At 30.8% G+C, this 21,784-nt stretch overlaps 2 protein-coding genes and 2 pseudogenes across 2 annotated transcripts; 3 read left to right on the top strand and 1 right to left on the bottom strand.

Annotated features, from left to right (window-relative positions):
* Positions 1 to 3,649: 3,649 nt before the first annotated feature.
* LOC149882919 (uncharacterized) lies at positions 3,650 to 6,679 on the top strand (annotated as a pseudogene).
* Positions 6,680 to 6,754: 75 nt separating this feature from the next.
* Positions 6,755 to 7,952, bottom strand: LOC149882918 (uncharacterized). The gene has a single exon (XM_090065461.1). It carries the CDS (start codon positions 7,943 to 7,945, stop codon positions 6,833 to 6,835), a length of 1,113 nt encoding a protein of 370 aa, XP_089921587.1. The 5' UTR covers positions 7,946 to 7,952; the 3' UTR covers positions 6,755 to 6,832.
* A 1,710-nt stretch (positions 7,953 to 9,662) lies between these two features.
* On the top strand, positions 9,663 to 10,921 carry LOC149882917 (uncharacterized; annotated as a pseudogene).
* Positions 10,922 to 11,128: 207 nt separating this feature from the next.
* Positions 11,129 to 19,588, top strand: LOC149882916 (uncharacterized). Its single transcript, XM_090100976.1, has 5 exons — positions 11,129 to 11,264; positions 18,749 to 18,792; positions 18,992 to 19,079; positions 19,184 to 19,261; positions 19,357 to 19,588. Exons 1-5 carry the CDS (start codon positions 11,129 to 11,131, stop codon positions 19,518 to 19,520), a joined length of 510 nt encoding a protein of 169 aa, XP_089957102.1. The 3' UTR covers positions 19,521 to 19,588.
* The last annotated feature ends 2,196 nt before the right edge of the window (positions 19,589 to 21,784 follow it).

The following is a 21,784-nucleotide window of genomic DNA, read 5'->3' as shown; positions in this document are numbered from 1 at the left end:
CTTTTGAAAAGATGAATCACTGGTTTGTGAAGCTCCTCTGCAAGCTGATCCGTCCATTTCAAATCACTCGTGGGAATTTTTTTTTTTTAACACCGAGACCGAATTTGGCCTTGGCTTTGATCACTGGAGTGATGATTTTTCTCTCACTGATTTCTTTTGGCGTGGGGTTGGGTATGGAAATAATTTCTTCAAGCATCATTTCATCCGCCATATTCCTGTTTTGCCTGTCGTTGAAATATTTGTATGCAAGGTCGTGGTGATACGCTGCATTGTCCACTCTGTCCACGGGCTTGCTCCAGTCCTAATACATGTCGGTGGAAGTCAGTCTTTTGTCCAAATTTGTGCCAGGTCCTGCAAAGTTCATGCCTGGAGTATGCGTTTCTCCTGGGAATTTAGCCCACAGAAGCTTGATTTTGCTAGACAGTTTGTTAAGCGATTCAACCAAATTTCCCCCTTTTGTGGATCCACGCAAAGGAACAAACTTGCATTTTGTCGTTCCGCAAGCGTTGCAAGTCCCTTTCAGCATATTTCTGTTTTTTCTAGAGACTTCGTTCCTCAAATGAATCGTTTCCGTTTTTCTTTTGCATTTGACACAGTACATTTGACATATATAAAAAATTTTTTTTAATGAAAATGGAAGTCATTGATTTGTCATGGAATATCGGTAAATGCAAAAGGAACAACAACAAGCTTTTGCCGAGAAGTATAAGAGGAATCATCGTCGGAAAGTCAGGCTGTGGAAAAACAACGTTGCTGCTGAATTTGCTGCTGAGACCTGGATCGTTGGATTATAACCACTTGCAGGTGTTTGGAAAGTCCCTTTTCCAGCCTGAATACAAAATACTGAAAAGCTCTTTTGAGAAGAAATTGCCGAAAGAAATTATCCTCGAATTTTTCAACATTCAAAACAAAATGGAAAAATTAAACACGAGCCCTAAATGTGTCATTGAGGAAATTTTTAAAAATTTGGACGGAAAAACAGACATGGAATGCCAATTTTTTGAAACAGCTGACGATGTGCCTGAGCCTGAAGACCTTGACGCATCGAAAAACAATTTAATGATCTTTGACGATCTGCAATTGACCAAACAAAACAAATGTGAAAAATATTACATCCGAGAAAGGCATTCCAACGTCGACTGCTTCTAGCTGGCTCAAAACTATTTCATGCTCCCCAGAAAGACGATTAGAGAAAATGCCAACTTTATTTGTCTCTTTCCACAGGATTCAAAAAACATTGACCACATTTACAGAGACCACGTTGCTGTAGACATGAAAAAAGAAGAATTTAAAATGTTCTGCAAACACTGCTGGTCCCAACCCCACGGATTTGCCGTCATCGACTTTTCCTCTAAAAAGGATCATGGAAAATACAGAAGCGGATTTGACGATTTTTATTTTCCAAGCGTATAAAAAACATGTCTGGAATTTATTTCATTGTGAAATCGAAAAAAGAAACTCCGAAGGTAGAAAGCAGCGTCATCAGAACATACTTTGACGTGCCCATCGATTTGGGCTTTGACAAAAAGTATGAAATGGTCTTAGTGGGGCTAGAGACGTATCACAGCTACATCAACATCAAATCTAAAAATAACGTTTTAAGGTACAGTCCAAACGCTGGCACAAATAGCTACACCATTTACGTTAAAGAAGGGGCTTATAAAATAAATGATATTAACGATTACCTGCAAAAAGAAATGAAAAAGCAAGTCGGAAATTTGTACAGATCAGACGGAGTGGTTCTTGGAACAAGCGATACTACTTCAAGGTCTACATTAACCTTTAGAAAACAAAATATTGGGTGGATTTTAACGTCAATAACAGTTTGGCACCACTTCTTGGATTCGACAAAAAAGAAAACACATACGTTGAGAAAAAAGAAGATCCGGCGAATCCTGATAAAGTGACAAGTGTTATCGACTACTACAAGTCTGAAAATATTGTAAGAATTGAAGAATTGGGAGTCATCAGAGTGACCAACGACATTATCAGCTCGACTTATTCGGACGGAAAAACTACAAACGATATTTACTCTTTTTATCCAGAAGCTCCTCCAGGATACAAAATCAGCGAAAAGCTTTTCCACTTGATCTACTTGCCCGTCGAGGTGAACAAAATTTCAAGAATGGAAACGCAAATTGTAGATCAATATGGGCATTTAATCGATTTTAGAGGCGAAGACATCATCGTCAGATTTCACATCAGAGAACGAATATCCTCCGTGCTGCAAGACCTTTTCACGAGCAGTGCTGTCGATCGGTGATTCGAAAAAAAATTTCTTTTGTTAAAAAAATGAGCAATTATCAAAAAAATAAATTATATATTTCACAGGGTCAAGCTGATTCAAGAAGAAAAAGACGTCAGTATAAGAAAAAAGCCATTCAAGAAGAAAAAGACGTCAGTATAAGGCTCTCTTATCAAGACTTGGACGGAAATCACGCCCTGGCAGTGACAAAGTCTCAACTGAAGAAAATTAAAAAAGCGTACAGCATTGGAAAAGGCATCACACTTAAACTAAGCAAAAGACAGCTCATGCACAACGCAAAAATAGAAGGAGGATTTATTGGTGCATTACTTCCCTTATTAGGAATGCTCGGAAGCACTCTCGCCACAAGAGTCGTTCCAGCTCTTGCTACCGGTCTGCTTGCAGGTGTAGGCTCCTCTGCCGGTTCTGCCTTGGTGGATAAAATTGCTGGGCGAGGCGTTGTTTACATGAACAAAAATGGAACAGGACTTAAATTGACTGCAGCAGGACCTAGATTAATTATAAGTCCATGGTCTAAAAATGTCCATGGAGACGGACTCTTCTTAAAAAGCGGTAAAGGACATGAATCCGTTGCATCCGGTTTATTGCTCGGACCCAATTCTCCCTTTTCAAGCATCCCCGTTTTAAATTTAATTCTTTAATTTTTAAAAATTTTTTATTCTTGCAAAAATAAAAAAAAAAAATTCAAAGAAAATACACTTTCACCATTCCAATTTTACCAGTGGATGAAATTATTAGCGGCTTATCCTTCTCCGCAAACACGTCAATCACGCTCGAAAATGAAACCATCTTTGAAATTCGATACAGCTGCTCTGACCGATGCACGCAATGGACTTGCATTTTATCCGACAAATCCTCCTCGCCAAACTTGAAGTTTTCTGAAAAAATACCTTGAGTCTCCATTAAAAATGTCAACAGTCCTTTTTCCCTGGTCACGCTGAATTCAGATAGGCTTAATCATCTTGCACATGTCGCTGAATCTTGAAACCATAATTCTCCTCTGAGACTCTACGTCATATGCATAATAATTAAGAAAAAACACTTTTTGAACGCTCTCCGTCACCACCTTAATACTGTACTCAAAATTTTCTGAAGATTTTACATCAATCACTAAAGTGCCAGGATTAACTATCGAAAGCGTCACCGTGCTGTCATTTTTCATCGCTTTAAACGCATTGCCGATATAACTCTCAATGCCAATATACAACTGCTCCTCAAAATTAAACACATACTCATCAAACTGATCAGCTAAAAGATCCACTTCAAACATCAAATTAATGATGGTTTTTGTCTTCATATGAATGCCTTCTTTGCTAATGCTCAAACTCACCATCTTCATATTTTTAAACAAAAGATCAAACAACGCTTTCAATTCACCTGCATGCTTTGTTCTCGCTAGAAACTTTTTAACAAAAAGAAAAAATTCTTTTAATTCAATTCATAGTTATAAGAAAGATCATAGTTATAAGAAAGATATAGTTCGGAAGCGAACAATAGCGCATTGTTTTAACTCTTTCATACTGTTTTTTCTCGTTTCCGGACTTCCGAACCTGTACAAAAAGATGGTTGTTGATAGCAATTGCCTGTCATTTTTTTAAGTTGTCTTTCTGTTTTTATTGAAATTGATTTTTTTGATATGCCTGGTGAAAATTGTGCAATATTTGGTTGTTCAACTTCAAGAAGACACAAAGGTATCAGCATTTTCAAAGTTCCTACTCCAACTAATGATGCAAATAAGAAATGGAGAAATGAGCTTATTAACGTAATTACTAGAGACAGACTCATCGATGATTCTTTGAAAAAGCGAATTGATTCCTTCAACCTTTATATTTGTGAGCTTCACTTTACTGAAGATCAATTTTGGGTTTACTCATCTCGAAAAATTTTAAAGGATGGAGCATTGCCAACTCTAAATCTCCCCAAGAAAAGTAATCAACCACAGCGAAGTTCAATATCCATTACAAACGTGAGGAGTTTTTAGTGACGCAAGAGTTAATTTCTCGAACTACACCGTCATGTTACAAATCTTTTGATGATTTTACAAAACGTATTTTAAAGCTCTCTCTTGGTGATTGTTGGAAAATTTCTTTGGATGATAGATTTGCAGTAATTACTTGTAATTCTCCAGAACATATTTTACCAAAGTATGAAATTTATGTCGACGAGTTGCTAGACTATTGTATAAGAATTTTTGGTTGGATGTTACCAGTAGATAATCTTTTGTACCTTCAATATAAAGGATCTTTTTTAAATGTTTCTTTATTAAAATTTATAAGTCATATTGAGTCTCTTGTACTTTGTCCTGGTGTTGAAGTAAAAAGTTTAGACTTAATCAACCAAAACTTTAAATTTGAAAAAATGTTATAACTAAAAAATTTAGCTACTTACTTTTTAAGCAACTTCCTCTTAAACCTAGATTAAATCAAGATGAGTTTTATCGTTCACTTAATTGTAATATTTTAATAAAATCCCAGAATTGTTGTTATTCATGCCATTCATTGCAACTTAAAACTAATTATGAAGTAAATAGTAAAAATAAAACTTTAAACCAACCTGCAAAGCTGAGTACTCCTCTTAAATTTACCTCCACCGAACGAATTAAATTAAGTTTGCAACAACATCGTTTAAAATGCAAACAGTTGGAAAATCAGATTGAACATATGAAAACAGTTTTGAAAATGGAAAGTGAAAAAGTTAATTTAGAGCTTGATCAAGACCTTAAAACATTGTACTCTTGTTTTAATCAAAAAAATATTCCAGACTTCATGAAACTATTTTGGAATGAGCAGCAAAATTATATTAAAGCTTCTAGTCCCTGTAGTGTTAAGTATCATCCAATGATAATAAAATTTTGTCCCAATTTAGCAGCTAAATCTTTGTCAGCATATTCTGATTTGCGTTTTGATAGTAAGACTGGTTCAGGATTTTTAGTTCTTCCAAGTTTACGCACCTTGAGAGACTACAAAAATTATATATATCCTTCAAGAGGTTTTAATCCTCAAGTCATTAATGATCTTGCAAATAAAACTTCTAACTTCTATAGTTCTGAACAATTTGTTACAATTCTATTTGATGAAATGAAAGTTCAAGAAGATTTGGTTTGGGATAAATACTCTGGTGAGTTAATTGGATTTGTAGATTTAGGAGATATTCAAACTAACTATGCAACACTTAAAAATGTGAGAGAGCTAGCCTCTTATGTTTTAGTTTTTCATGTTAAAAGTATAGTAAACCCACTTTCCTATAGTCTAGCAACATTTGCTACAACTGGAGTAACATCAACAGAACTTATGCCAATATTTTGGAAAGCAGTGCGTTATCTGGAGAGTATAAATTTGAAAGTTATAGCTGCAACTGCAGATGGTGCATCTCCAAATAGGAAGTTTTTTAAAATGCATAAAAAATTAGATGGTGGCTCAGGGAAAAACATTATATATCGCACTAAAAACTTATTTAGTAATGATAATAGATTCATCTTTTTTTTTGCAGATGTTCCTCATCTAATCAAAACTTCTCGAAACTGCCTAAGTAATTCTGGCTCTGGATGTAAATCAAGCTACATGTGGAATAGTGGATTTTTTCTTCTTTGGAATCATATTTCAACATTTTACAATTCTGATTTAGAAAGAGGTTTAAAACTTGTTCCTAAACTAACAAGCGATCATGTAAACTTAACACCATATTCTGTGATGAGGGTACGTCTTGCCTCCCAAGTATTGAGCAAAACGGTAGGAAATGTTGTAAAGCAGTTTGGACCACCAGAAGCTGCTGGAACTGCAGAATTTTGTTTAATGATGGATATGTTTTTTGATTGTTTGAATGTAAAGAACAGTGTTGAGCATATAACAAAAAGAAAAGCATTTTTAAAACCTTAATAAATAAATCAGTAGATGATTCAAGATTTGCTTGGTTAGATAACTTCCTCTTATACTTTAAATTGTGGAAAGAATCTATAGATCAGCGAGAAGGAAGTTTTGATGAGAACTCAAAATCAAAAATGTTTATTTCTTCTCAAACTTATGAAGGTTTGCAGATTACAGTGCATTCATTCAAAGCAGTTGTTAAATTTTTACTTGAAAATGGTGTTCGATTTTTATTTTCTGAAAGATTCTGCCAAGATGACCTTGAAAACTATTTTGGAAGTATATATATATATATATATATATATATATATATATATATATATATATATATATATATATATATATATATATATATATATATATATATATATATATATATATATATATATATATATATATATATATATATATATATATATATATATATATATATATATATATATATATATATATATATAAATATATAAATACGCAATTGATCATAACCCTGAATTTACTATAAGATTTACAACAAAAAGCTAACAAAAAGTTTATTGAAGTACCATCTTAATAAATTAAGTAACTATTAAGGAAAATTTTAAACAGAATTAAAGTAGTTTTATGCCATTAATGCTTTAAAAAGATATGTGGCTATGAAAATAGCCTTTTATGTTCAATATTTATGTTAATTTCCTTCACTTGCTTTCTTTATTTCGCATCGCAATTAATGAGTCTTGCAGGTTTTCTTTCTCATCTTATGTTTTTCAATAATGTCTTTGGCATAAGAAAAGGAACGAACTCTTACAAATAATGTAATGAAGTGTTCTAGCAAATTCTTACTAACTTCAGTTGATTCTGGATCATTGCAAACTTGTTTATAAAAGGATAAAACAATATAATTTGTCAACATGGACTCAATTAGAACTTCAGGATCTAGTTTTGAAAAAACTTGTGTTGTTTTTCTACGAAAAATATTCTCGCATGTCAGAAAAAGATCTTGAATTACATTGTTTACTTTCCACAAACCCCCTCTATCTCTAATATTTACAAGTGTCTGAGTATCATCTTCCATAACCCTGCAGCGCAGTAAAATTGAAACACACTGTTGGCTATACTTACATACACTTTTACTACTTTTGAATTTAGTATACACTCTCTGAAAAATATATCCAATAAGATATTGTAAACTCTTTCTCTCTATATCAGTTATTTCCTGAGTTGTATTTACAGATTCAATAGTATTTGGTTTTATATCAGAAAGATTGTTTAATATAAGAGAAGACATTTCAGTGAGTAGTGTATTACTCAAAGTTAAGTCGCTGAAGTAAGAAGCTAGTAGATTTTCGCTCAACAATCCATAATAATCTTGATAAAATAAATCACTATTGCCATTAAACTTTTCTATTATTGGTTTTAACTTTTGCCAAAAATTTTCAGCATCATCTTTTGAAAAACTAAATTTCTCACATGAGAACTGTTTTCTTATATCAAATAGCAGATACATGTCCATTTGCAATAAACTTGCACATTCTTCAACTATGCTTTTCAGCTTTAGTGGTGACAATGTATTATACATTTTGGAAGAACCTATTTCAAAACTCTCTAAAATATGCTTCGATGCAATGTGTCTCTTTAAACCTCTAATTGTCTTGTAAACTTTGGGACACTGAATGCATGCATGTTGTTCGACATTATCTCTATAAATATCGATATCAGAAACAATAGAATCTATATCTGTAACTAAGTTAATGTCATTGTTCAAAAATCCTCCTTCAACCACGTCAAACAAACATTCTAAATCACTATTTGTCTCGAAATCGCTGTTAAAAGATGCCATTTTTTAAACTTGTGCAGGTTCGCCGGGTCTTGGGTTAGGACTATTGTAATTGTAATTAAAACAATAACAGTAACAATAGTTATTGTTATTGTATTAACTTAATTTAGAAACAATAACAATACTTGTGATTTATAACTATTGTAATTCTGTAATACAATAACAATAAATATTGTATTGCAATTCATCTTTATAAAACAATAACAATATCTGAAAAAAAAATGTAGTGTAATGACCCACTACAATAACAATAAATATTGTATTGCAATTCATCTTTATAAAACAATAACAATATCTGAAAAAAAAATGTATTGTAATGACCCACTACAATAACAATAAATATTGTATTGTAATTCGTCTTTGTCATACTATAACAATATTGTTATTGTAATAAAAAAAATTATTTTATTGTCAAAACTTAATAAATGTTTTAATAGTCTAGTTGCCGAATATATAAAAATGAGCAATTGCTTTTACTCAGTAATTGCTCAATTTTACGTGAATAAAAACTTAAGAAAAGTTGTTGAAGTTTTTATTCACGTAAAGCTGACCAATTACTGAGTAAAAGCAATTGCTCATTTTTATTCGCCCGGCCCAATAAACTACAGAATGCTCGTCAAATTGCCCACAAATGCAAAGTCCAGTTACTTTCGCGTTCGGCGCGTATAAATATTTCCAGTGGATACAGAACGTAAAAAAGACACCTTTTAAATTCTTTTGAACGATTTGGACGTCTTTTCAACGTTCAAAAGACATCTTCTTTAGGTCCCGTGCCTACTGGGATAACACAATGAAAACTGGCTTTATTAAACAGTCGATTCAATGTTTTGATGCTCTACTATTACTTGCTGTTTTTTTTCAGATGAATATTTAAAGAATCAAAATCACTTATGTCTTTAGAGAACAAAAGTGAAATTAGTTCTTCCACGATCATACGTAATACTCTAATACTGTGTGGAAACGTCTTTCCAGCCAACATAGCTCCAACACCTGCAATCGCAATTTTCAATACACCTTCCAGAACATGACATTAATGTACAAACACAATCAACAATTGCTGGATGTTTTTCAACTGTTTTAGCTAAGTAGCTAAAACAGTTGAAAAGCTAGTGCTAGCTTTTCCTGAAGAACTGAGAACCACCATAGCACTACCAACGTAGTCAAAAAGATCAAAAATTAAATTTCTGCGGCTTTTTGTCTGCAAACAAAATAAATTAAAAACTACACTCTTTTTATTTGGTACGGATTAATTATCAAAAGAACATTTGCGAACGTATGCCTTACGTAATAATACCAATGAAATACCACAATGAGCGGAAACTAAAAACCTTATTGCTACGAAATTATCCTGAATTAGCAATTTAAAATTCGGGAAATTTCTAATAAAACTATTTATAAGTAAAGTCTTGTATTGTAAAAAGAGTATACCAAAACTTATATAGAATTTCATTAATTATATTAGTTGTAATTTATATAATATATTATTAACTAAAATCTTCTTAAATATTTTGTGGTTCATTCTCGGGTACAACCGATTTTACCCGATTCAAAAAATATTTTATGTTGAATTGCTATCTACTTAGTATTTACACAATAAACGTTTAATTAACTAAAATTTTAAACTTTGATAAGTCTAAAATTGTATTTTAACTTTAATTTTAGACTGCCTAATTCTTTCCAGCCGACTAGTACAAATTAGGTTTTTTATTGTTTTATAGTCATGGTTTTTTATTACGTAATAAATAATTCTTCCGCGGAAGAATTGACACAGTCCGTGTCCAGACAATGTTAAAGCGTGTCAATATAAAAGCGTGACAAGTTAAACTTTCTGAGTTGCCTAAGTCAAAAGAAAATTTCAATTTTTGAAAGATTCTTAATCAAATGCAGTAAAAAGGTTAGTTTTATGATTGCAGGTCAAATGGAGGCCACTGCAGCGCACTTGAAACAAAAAAATTTGTTTGAAGGACCACTCCATAAAATTCAAAGCTTAGTCAAGACACGCTGGAATAGTATGTTTTTTGCTTGAAGTCAATTTTAGATGCGAAGCCTATTCTTTTGTACATACAAAGAAAAGGAAAGAAAAAGAATTCCCTGTCAAGCAGAATACCTGGTGGAGAGAAATTCCTGATGAATCCATTTTTGAAATCTGGCAGAAAGTTTTGCCCTTGATGAAAAGGCTTAAAGGCGCAATCAACACCTTGTCTGTTGAAGACAAGCCATCAATTCATGAAGTCATTCCCGTAGTGTTCAACTTGCACAAAATCTTCTCTGACAGCATGACAGAAGAAAACACAGAAGATGTGAAGAACTACTGTGCAGCTGTTTTGTCTAAGATGAAGAAAAGTTTAAGAATCATGGCTGCGATGAGAAAGCTTTTGCTGAAGCCAACTTTTTAGATTCACGTTACCGTGGTGTGGTTCTACGTCGATTCTCCCTGGCATTATTCGAAAAGGTCAAACGAGAAATTATCAATGAACATTCTTCCTACGAAGAATGGACCTCTGCAACACGCCCAGAGGTTTTTTAGGAGTTTTCCCGTAAAAACGACCCCCTTTATGAAGCCTGCAGAGATGAAGAAAAAGCAACAGACCAATGGTTGGAGCTGAAGAGAAACTTCTTATTTTAATGGAGTGGGAAGCTTTTTCAAAAGTCAAAGTGCCAAAAGATAATGATGTCCTTTGCTGGTGGAAACAAAATGATTTTTGATTTCCACTTTTGTCTACAGCTGCTCGTGCTGTGCTCTCCGTCCTAGCATCTTCTGCAGCATCAAAACAAGTTTTCTCAGAGGCACAAAATATTGTAACTCTACTACGAAGTCGTTTGGACCCAACTAATGTGGCTCGTCTGGTGTATATACATCAAAACAGCAGCAAAGTCATAATTCAGTGGGATTTACAACTTTAATCAGGTAAATGCAGTTTGTTAGAGGGTTTGTTGGTTGCTGTAACAAATTTATCTTTTTTAATTCTTTCAACTTGATTTTTGATTTTACTTTAATTTGAAAAATTTAAATTAAAAAAATTTAATTAAAAATAAATATATTATAAAACTGTCAAAATGCAAACTTTTAATTTAACTGACTAAAACTGTTAGGAAATATCATATTTTGATACAAAGTATCAAGAAGAGTAAAAATGCTGAAATAATGTTATTCAAGTCAACTTGAAGGTCCATCTAAGTCTGATCATGAACAGTTCCGTGTCTGCTGCCTCCTCGAGCAGAACCTCAACTTCAGTTAAGCGCAATGCATCTCATAGCCAATTTGAAGAGATTGATTTAGAAGATGATGAAGATCAACTTAATCAGGTCTCCAGTGGTTCAAGTCAGAGTTTTGATGATAATGATGATTACACATCACCCTGAATTCAAACAAAAGCAACTTTACGGTGCAGGTATTTATTCGTTGGAAATATTTAAACATCTAATAGTCTTATTCTTATACCAAAATCTTATAAACACAACTCATTCCAGTATAACTTTTAGCAATTAAAATCTTTGTAAGAAAAAGTATGAGATATTTGGAAAAATAATGAATATGAAGATATTGTTAAAAATAGTACGGTTAACATTTTGTTTTATTTTCAGGCCTTAAACGCATCAAGAAAAATCTCCTTTTGGCTCTTCGTTTCGTCATCATTAATTTTTTTATGTTGGTTCTTCAACATTTCAAGACATTAACATTTATATTTAAGAAGAATATTATGTTTAACTGTTTGTATTACTAAAGTTAATTTTCGTATATATTTTAAGTTCCTTTGCAGTATTAAAATCAAGAGGAAAAAATAAAAGGGCTGAATAAAATAATTTATGAAAGTTATTTTTCATAATAGTAAGGCTATCATCAGACAGGCAATATTTTGCGGCCATTTAGAGCATAGAAATACATAACAAGATAAGTGATGCGAAATCTAAATATGTAAAAAATAAAATTTCCAATATGTTGCAAATCCGTAAATAAAAAAAAATAGCAAAAATAATAGTAAGTTCGTCAGAGATGAATATAAATACTAAGGTTCATTATCGAAATTGCAAATTTCGAAAATTTTCGATTAAAACGGTACCGAAATACTTCTTTTTTTTCGAAATCTCTAAAAACTTATGAAGATAATCGAACTAGCCAAATTAATTTCGGAAATAAAAAAGGAATTTCGAAATTTGAAATTAATTTCGAAATAAAAAATTGCACTTCGAAAAGTGAAATTAATTTCGAAAGAAAAAACAGAATTTCGAAAAGTGAAATTAACTTCGAAAAAAAAAAGTGCATTTCGAAAAGTGAAATTAATTTCGAAAGGAAAAACAGAATTTCGAAATGTGAAATTAACTTCGAAAAAAAAAAGTGTATTTCGAAAAGTGAAATTAATTTCGAAAGAAAAAACAGAATTTCGAAATGTGAAATTAACTTCGAAAAAAAAATGTGTATTTCGAAAACTGATGTTAATTTCCAAAGAAAAAAACAGAATTTCGAAAAGTGAAATTAATTACAAGAAGAAAAAAAAAGAATTTTGGAAAGTTAAATTTATTCCAAAAAGTAATTTTAATACCTTATATTTTATTTGCATAATAATATTAAAATATCCGGGTGCCTAAATAATTTACCACGGGGTGTTTATATATACATATATATTATATATGTGTATATATAATATATATATATACATATATAATATATATGTATATATATTATATATTATATATATATATATAATTATTATATATTTATACAATTAAATATTATATATTATATATATATATAATAATTTGCCATATATACATATATATGTATAATGTATATAGATATATTATACATATATATGTATATATGGCAAAATAATACTATCTCGGTAAATTTAAGGTGGCACACAACTGAAAACAAGTTTTTTTTTAGTAATCAAAATTATGATTTTTTTTTTTTTTGATGAGAATAAATTTATATTAAAATAAAATAAAAAACAGCTTTTTTTTTTTTTTAATTTTACTATCCATAATGGCGTAAAATGTGTTGTAAAGCAAGTGTTTTTAGTAAATCTTTAAAACCTAATAACTTGATTTCGCCTCAACAGCTCAAACTAAAATTTTGAGTTACGTAACAAAAAGATTGCTAAGTTATAAATATAATTGTTTGAAATTGTTGTAAATCTCATCTAAATAATCCCAAGAGAGTAATTAGCCGTTTACATTGCAACAATGATTTCATATACGTGCGTTACAGGCCTTAAAGGAATTGCATATTATAACTTTTAAATATCATAATTATATCATTTATGAAAAGCGCACGTACTTTTATGTAAATTCTAAATCTAAAGTTTAAACTTACGTTAAGCAAATTTAAAATTAAAAAGTGTTCAAAGTTGTTATCGACTTAGACTAAATCGACTAAAAGTCGAAATTAGTCGACTTTTAAAAATCTAAGAGTCGATGTAATCGACTTTGGATTTTCTACTAATCGACTAAAAGTCTATTTAGTTGAATAATAGTACTTATACATGTATTTCTAATATCTTTTTATTTGATTGAACATTATAAATCTTTTTAATTTTATTTTGTTAACAAAAGCAAATATGACTGTTGAATAGAATGTAGTTTTTTCAGAGCCGGAATAAAATATTTACCCCCCTTCCTTTCATATCAAATTAGAAATTAAAATATAGTATCTCCCTCCATCATATTGATTATTGAATGAAGATGCTTTTAAGCATCTTCATTCAATAATCAATAAGTAAAAATTTAAATAGTAAAAATTTTAAAAACTCTACGTTCAAATTTTACAATTTAAATTGTAGACAAAAACACTTAAGTAGCTTTTGCTATAGGTAGGTTTTATTCACTTTGAGAGGACTAATATTTTATAAGAAACATTTCACCGTGTAGATGTAAGTGGTCATTCGCAAATTATGTCACGCAAAAACTTTTCAGATCCCTCTCCTCCCTTTTCCACAAAATGTCACAAAATAACAACCCCCTATCTTATCCTGAGGGTTCTAATCCCTGTAAACGAACTTTTGGGGTTCTAATCCCTGCAAAAATATTTCGAAGCAAATTTTAGAATTTCGAAAGTAAAAAATTGTTTCGGTAATATTTTTAGAATTTCGAAATCACGAAAATATTTCGAAGCAAATTTTAGAATTTCGAAAGTGAAAAAATGTTTCGGTAATATTTTCAGAATTTCGAAATCGCAAAAATATTTCGAAACAAATTTGACAATTTCGAAATGAAAAAATCGTTTCGATGCAAAATTAATTAGTTTGAAATTATTTCGAGCTTACCGAAACAAAAATAGAGTTTCGAAAACTTTTTTTTTTATCGAAAATTCAACTTTTGCTTCCGTGAACAACCTTAATAAATACGTTAAAATACGTCAGCTTTTCTGCTATAATGTAAAGTAATACACTACAATAGCTATTGTAATTGTTTTCATCAAAACAATACAATAATTATTGTAATTTTATTTCATTAAAACAATACAATACAATAGTTCTCGAATTTTGTTGTATTGTTAGAAAAAAAACAATACAATACTTATTGTAATTGTTTTTCATCACAGCAATACAATACAATAGTTCTTGAATTTTGTTGTATTGTTAGAAAAAAAACAATACAATACTTATTGTAATTGTTTTTCATCACAGCAATACAATACCAAAATAAATTTTTTTTATTGTTTCTGTAATATTACAATACAATAATATTGTATTGTAATGTGTAATTGTATTTAATTTTTACAATTACAATTACAATAGTCCTAACCCTAGCCGGGTCGTTGTGCAGTTTTCAAGTTAAAATCGAAAAATAATGGAAACGGTCCGTGTTTCCAGACTATGTATTCTTATGACTATGTTCAATTACAGATTAAAAACAATAATGTAAAACAAAAGGTAGTCAAAAAAAGTTAGCACGACATTTTTAAAAGTTTGCACGCACATTAAAATAATATATGGAAAAGTATCAATGGCGTAGAACCGGCATCTCCCTACTACTAACTAACAAATAACTTTTTGTATGTTTTATTTCTAATAAGATAAACTTTAATTTTATTTTTAACTAATTCAGCTTGTCTTTCTTAATTTCTTGATTATTTATCAAAATTTTTTCACCTATTTTATACTTAAGTTTCTGTAAGAAATTATCTTTAAAAAAAATCAAAACAAACGGTTTAGCTACAAAGTTAATTATTTTTTTAAAGAATTTTTTTTTCATTAAAAAAATAATAATATAAGAAACTTCTCAGACAGCCTCCCGTTAGAGGCCCAATGCTGGCCCAGTTCCGCTTGCGACAGCGGCGCGATGCCGGCAATTGATCACGCCCCATTGTCAAAACGGCCAATGGCCCAGCATCGCTAGCCATCATTGGCCCGGGATCATTTTTCAGCATTCGTCCGTGATCGTATGCCAGCACTGACCCGTTACTCTTAAACAATAAACATACACTAGTACGCTATTATTAGCCATTTCTGAAGAAAACGTGATATCACACAAAAAACAAATACAAAAATAAATATTTTTTGAAATTTATTCCGATTCAAACTGACAAAAATAATTTTAATTGTACAGATATTGATAGATTGAAATAGTACTATTTATTCAACGAATATTTTGGTTCTTCCCGAGGTTTTAGTCCACCATTTCGATTTGCTGAATGCTGAAAATACTCTTCGGCAAACACTCAACCACTTCGCTTGATGCTCCCGAGTTTAAATGATTTATTTTTATAGCACCTGAGCAAAATTTTAACTTTAATGTATGATTACATTAACTATATATATATATATATATATATATATATATATATACAGTATTGGACAAAACATTTGCAACCAACATCGAACAATGCTAAAAAGTGTTCCTAATTTTACATGTCTTAAAAACGAAACGAACTATACCACCACAGCAAACAGTTCAGGAGTCTGCAGTCATAGCATGCCATGACATGAGCAATCAGCTGACAGGTGACAGCACACAGGCAGAATTTCGTTGACAAGTGCCATTATGCAGCGGACAAAACAAGTGCAACTATTTTGGTTTGTTTCTTTTTCTTAAGTCTGGTCCGTGTCAACCCAGACAGCCTACGACACTGGGCCAGAATTCCGGCGAATCATTGCACGCCGTGACGACAAGATTAGTAACGGGCCAGTACTGGCCCGAGTCTGGCATGCTTCTGGCGAGTAGTCGTACGCCATTGCGATGGCATTTGATATTGGGCCAACAATGGCCCGATTGTGGCGGCTACAGAGTTTTGGCCGAATGTCGTTTTGCCATAACCGCCATTATTTTGAATATTTTCTGCGTCATCCATTGTGATTTTATAGACGCGAAGACAAATGCTTACAAGATATATTTCGCAAATTTCTTGCTTTTGCTGTTGTTTTTTTATTATGTTGTTATTACAAAACGTATTGTAATAATAATAGCAAATGTACGTTTGCTATTAAAAAAAATGTTGCTTTTTTTTAAAAACGTATAATTATGTTGTAATTAGAATTGCAATTGCTACATCCTAACTCTTGCAGTAGTAAATACTACTGTAAAAAGTTTAGATGTCGTATGATGTAAATAATGTAAATTTCACTTATGTTAGCACACATCATTACAGTTATTTTGTATAAAGGTTATCTATGTTTTTATATTAAACAGTTTGAATAATATTTATGCAAGATATTGATTTAACAATAAAACAGAAATGGTTAAAGAAAAGGCTATTTAAAGGTTAGAAGATAAAGTTTTAATCACAATAACTGTAAGATAATGAAGTTTTTTAATTAACACCTTTTTTATATTATTTATATATATGTTTGTGTGTGTGAATATATATATATATATATATATATATATATATATATATATATATATATATATATATATATATATATATATATATATATATATATATATATATATATATATATATATATATATATATATATATATATATATACATATATATATATATATATATATATATATATATATATATATATATATATATATATATATATATATATATATATTTTAAATGATGACATCTTGTATGAGAGTTGAATAAATTTAATATATGAACTTCAATAAATACGAATTCTCTCAATACTACTTTTATATTTTATCTAATAAATTTTCGCTAGATTATTGATACTAGCAAAAATTTATTAGATAAAATAAAAAATTATACTAGATATTAATGGTAATGTCACTTTGTGACATTAATGTTTGTTTGTAATTTAATTTAATAAATAATTTGTAATTAAAGCTGAAGATGCTAGTATCAATAATCTAGCGAAAATTTCTTAGATAAAATAAAAAATTAGTATTGAGAGAATTCATATTTATTGAAGTTCATATATTAAATATATATATATATATATATATATATATATATATATATATATATATATATATATATATATATATATATATATATATATATATATATATATATATATATATATAAAGATGATAACAAAATAATGGCATAACAACAACAAAGAAAAGATAATAACAATATATATATATTGTTATTATGTTTATTTTTGTTGTTGTTTTTGCTGTTATTAATTTATTGTTGTTTTTATTATTATATGCTCCTTTATTATTACTTGTCATTAAAATAATCTTATTTAATTTAAGTTAGTTTTAAACTCATTTTAAGTGACCTTGGTTGTAATCTATTGTCATTTACATTATAATCATGAAAGGACTTTGTCAATTGTTACTTTTCTCATTTTAGCAATTCAATATAAGAGTGAGCCATCCAAATTAAATCTTTATATATTTTTCCATCTTAACTTCGGGATAATGTATTGTTCTGTTACATATATAGTTAGAGTTATTTTAAAAAGCTTGAAACAAATATTTAATGAAGATATCAGTTGTGAAATATTTAATCTACAAAACTCATTTGGTGAGATAACTGTTACCCCCTCATACATATCTAGAAAAGACAATTTTCCTGCTATAAGTGAAAAAGTTGTAGATAATAATGATTCAGTTTTTGGAACTGTTGTTAATATATTTTCAGATAACAATGTTAATGTTGAAACTGAACTTGGTCATATTTAAATTTTAGTTATAATAATGATGATGAAATATTCTCATCAGATTTGACTACCCTATTAGCTGATTGGGCTGTTCAGTTTAGTGTTAATCTGACTGCTTTGTCATCTTTAATGTGTATTCTCTGTCTGTTTCATCCTGATTTGCCTATTTAAAAAACTCAACACAATTTTATTGTTGCATATCAAGCAGGTGGTGATTATTTTTGGTGGTGGTGTTTAAAAGTAGCAAAATATCATTTTGGCCAGTTTTGTGTCTTTTGCAAGGTTTTAATTTTAAAAAACCTGTGTGATTCAAGTCTGTTAGGAATCACATTTAGTATCACACTTAGATAAAGTTAAAGACATTGCAATTTTAGATGACAGAATTCTCAAGTGTGTATTCAAAAAGTTGATGATAGTTTTGTTGTTTCACCCTTACTTCACTTGTTATAATTTAATTTGTTGAAATCTGTACTAAGTCTATTTTCTTACATTATTACTGACAAAATCAATATGCTTATTCCATACATAGTTTTATATGAGGTAGTAATTGAAATATTTAACTTATTTAGGTTAATTTTACTCGTGTCTTAAGTAATTTTCTTTCTTATAATAACAGTTTTATAACATTGTCTATATTTATGCATTCAATAGCTGCTGAATGGAGAAATTACATTTGGTAAATGTAATTGGCATAGAAATGATTCCCATAAATGTTTAATGAATTGTTTTCGATTTCATATTTTATTTGCATTAGATTTTTGAGATACTTTGGTATTTTTAGTATATATATGTACACTGCAATGTAGTCATGAATTTAAGTTAAAGGTTGTAATTTATAACTTTTAAGGTTGTAATTTATTGATACTTGTATTATATTCATTAAATTATTTTGTCAATGGTCACTCTCCTCATTTTTGGAATGCACTATAACTATGTGTATATATATGTATGAATATGCAATAAAATGCACATTAACCTATTGTTAAAATAAGCAGTTTCATTAATTTTTTCTTCTTAATTTTAGTTTTCAGGGTCTTCATTGACATTCAATCGATGTTCATCTGTCAGACGGATTCTTGCCAAAGTGAGTGAAGGAACACTTCATTGCACTGGTTAGTAGTAATATGCTTAGAATTTATACTTTCAGTTATTTTAAGTTATTTTTGTAAATGTTTATTTTTGTAAATGTTTATTTTTTAAATGTGAATTTTCTAAGAGATCCTGATTTTTACAGCTGTTAAAAAAGAGCTGGTTATTTCAGTGGAAAACTTGAAGAAGAAAAAGATTTTATTGGGTAAGAAGAAATCTTTATTTTTATTTAATATATATTTATTTGTATGTGTTCAATTGTTATATTTATAATTTTGTCAAGTTAAAGTTTGTATTTAGGTGCTGTAAAACTAAATCATTTAAACTCGGGAGCATCAAGCGAAGAGTTTGAGCGTTGGCTGAAGAGTATTTTCAGCTTTCAGGAGATCGAAATGGTGGACGAAAGGCTTGAGAAGAACGAAAAAACCCGTTTGATAAATAGCACTATTTCAAACTATCAATAATATCTGTACTATTTAAAATTATTTTTGTCAATTTGAACTGGAATAAATATCAAAAAATATTTACTTTTGTATTTGCTTTTTGTGCGATATCACATTAGAAATGGCTAATAATAGTGCGTTAGTGAATGTATATTGGTTAAAAGTAACGGGTCAGTGCTGGCATACGATCACGGACGAATGCTGGAAAATGATCCCGGGCCAGTGCTGGCTAGCGATGCTGGGCCATTGGCCGTTTTGACATTGGGCCGTGATCAATTGCCGGCATCGCGCCACTGTGGCAAGCGGAACTGGGCCAGCATTGGGCCTCTAACGGGTGGCTGTCTGGGTAATTATACGTTTTAAAAAAAAAGCAACATTTTTTTTAATAGCAAACGTACATTTGCTATTATTATTACAATACGTTTTGTAATAATAACATAATAAAAAAACAACAGCAAAAGCAAGAAATTTGCGAAATATATCTTGTAAGCATTTGTCTTCGCGTCTATAAAATCACAATGGATGACGCAGAAAATATTCAAAATAATGGCGGTTATGGCAAAACGACATTCGGCCAAAACTCTGTAGCCGCCACAATCGGGCCATTGTTGGCCCAATATCAAATGCCATCGCAATGGCGTACGACTACTCGCCAGAAGCATGCCAGACTCGGGCCAGTACTGGCCCGTTACTAATCTTGTCGTCACGGCGTGCGATGATTCGCCGGAATTCTGGCCCAGTGTCGTAGGCTGTCTGGGATCCAGTAGCATCCAGAAATATTTATTATCTTTATGACTTCAAGTGCGAAAATGGCTCCCGACAGTCTTGGATTGGAACTAAGAAAGAAAATTATTGGCGATTACGTAAGTGGAGTGTCACAAAAAAGTATTTGTGATAAATATCGCGTGAAAAAATGGACCGTATCAAGACTATGTTCTAAATATCGTTCTACGGGGAAGTTGGCAGCAGATAACAAAGGTGGAAGACTGCGTTCCACCACTTCTAGAGAGGATTCTATGATCGCCAGATCCGTCAAGAAGGATCCCTGGATATCATCAATCGAGATACAAAAGCAATTAGGGCTGCCTGTATCGCACCGAACAATCAGACGACGTGCTGTTGAAGCCGGATTGTTTTCTCGACGCCCTGCAAAGAAACCGCTGATTTTACTAAAAAACCAGAAGAAAAGACTCCTGTTTGCTACATCTCATATTGACTGGAATGTGCAGAAATGGCGAACTGTCCTTTTCAGTGATGAATCGAAGTTCAACATCATTGGGAGCGATGGCATTTGCCGTGTACGTCGACCGGCCGCAAAACGCCTCGATTTACGTTATTGCCATAAGACCGTGAAGCATGCTGGAGGCAATGTAATGGTCTGGGGGTGTTTTTCTGCTAACGGTCTAGGTCCAATACATCGAAACGATGGAATAATGGACCGTTTCATGTATAAAAATATCCTGAAAGATGTTATGTTACCTCATGCTGAATGGAATATGCCAATAAAATGGGTTTTTCAGCAAGACAACGATCCGAAACACACTGCAAAAGTAGTCAAGCAGTGGTTTCAAGACAACCACCTATCGATGATGGATTGGCCGCCTCAATCTCCGGATCTCAACCCTATCGAGAACCTGTGGGAGATCGTCAACCGCAGAATTAATCGTGAAAGTGTTCGTAATAAGGATCAACTGTTTGAACAAATCCAAAAGGCCTGGGCAGCGATTCCACAAAGTTTCATTGATCACCTGATCGAATCTATGCCTCGAAGATGCAAGGCTGTGATCGACAACAAAGGATTCGCCACGAAATATTGATAGCGAAATACAGCTTGGTCAACATTTTGTCGAGTTGCACTTGTTTTGTCCAGAAGGAAATCAACTTTTTTTAATACTTTTGATTAATTTATTAATTTTCGTGTACAAATAATGAACTTTGTGATGAATAAAACTTGAAGAACTTTGTCTCTAAACAGTTACATAGTTATTTCTCTAAATTGAAAAAATGCAGCACTTTTATATAAAGAAACTAAATTAGCATTATTTGGTTGCAAATGTTTTGTCCGATACTGTATATATATATATATATATATATATATATATATATATATATATATATATATATATATATATATATATATATATATATATACATACATGTATATATTCAAAATACCAAAAGTCTCAAAAATCTAATGAATATAAAATATGAAATCAAAAACAATTAGTACAGATTTTAACAAATTAAATTATAACAAGTGAAGTAAGGGTGAAACAACAAAAACC

Source organism: Hydra viridissima, unplaced genomic scaffold, assembly GCF_058129835.1.
Source record: "Hydra viridissima isolate aposymbiotic clone 2 unplaced genomic scaffold, HvirCarnegie_v1 scaffold_10, whole genome shotgun sequence".
Taxonomy (NCBI): domain Eukaryota; kingdom Metazoa; phylum Cnidaria; class Hydrozoa; order Anthoathecata; family Hydridae; genus Hydra; species Hydra viridissima.
This window is presented reverse-complemented; position numbering and strand designations above follow the sequence as displayed.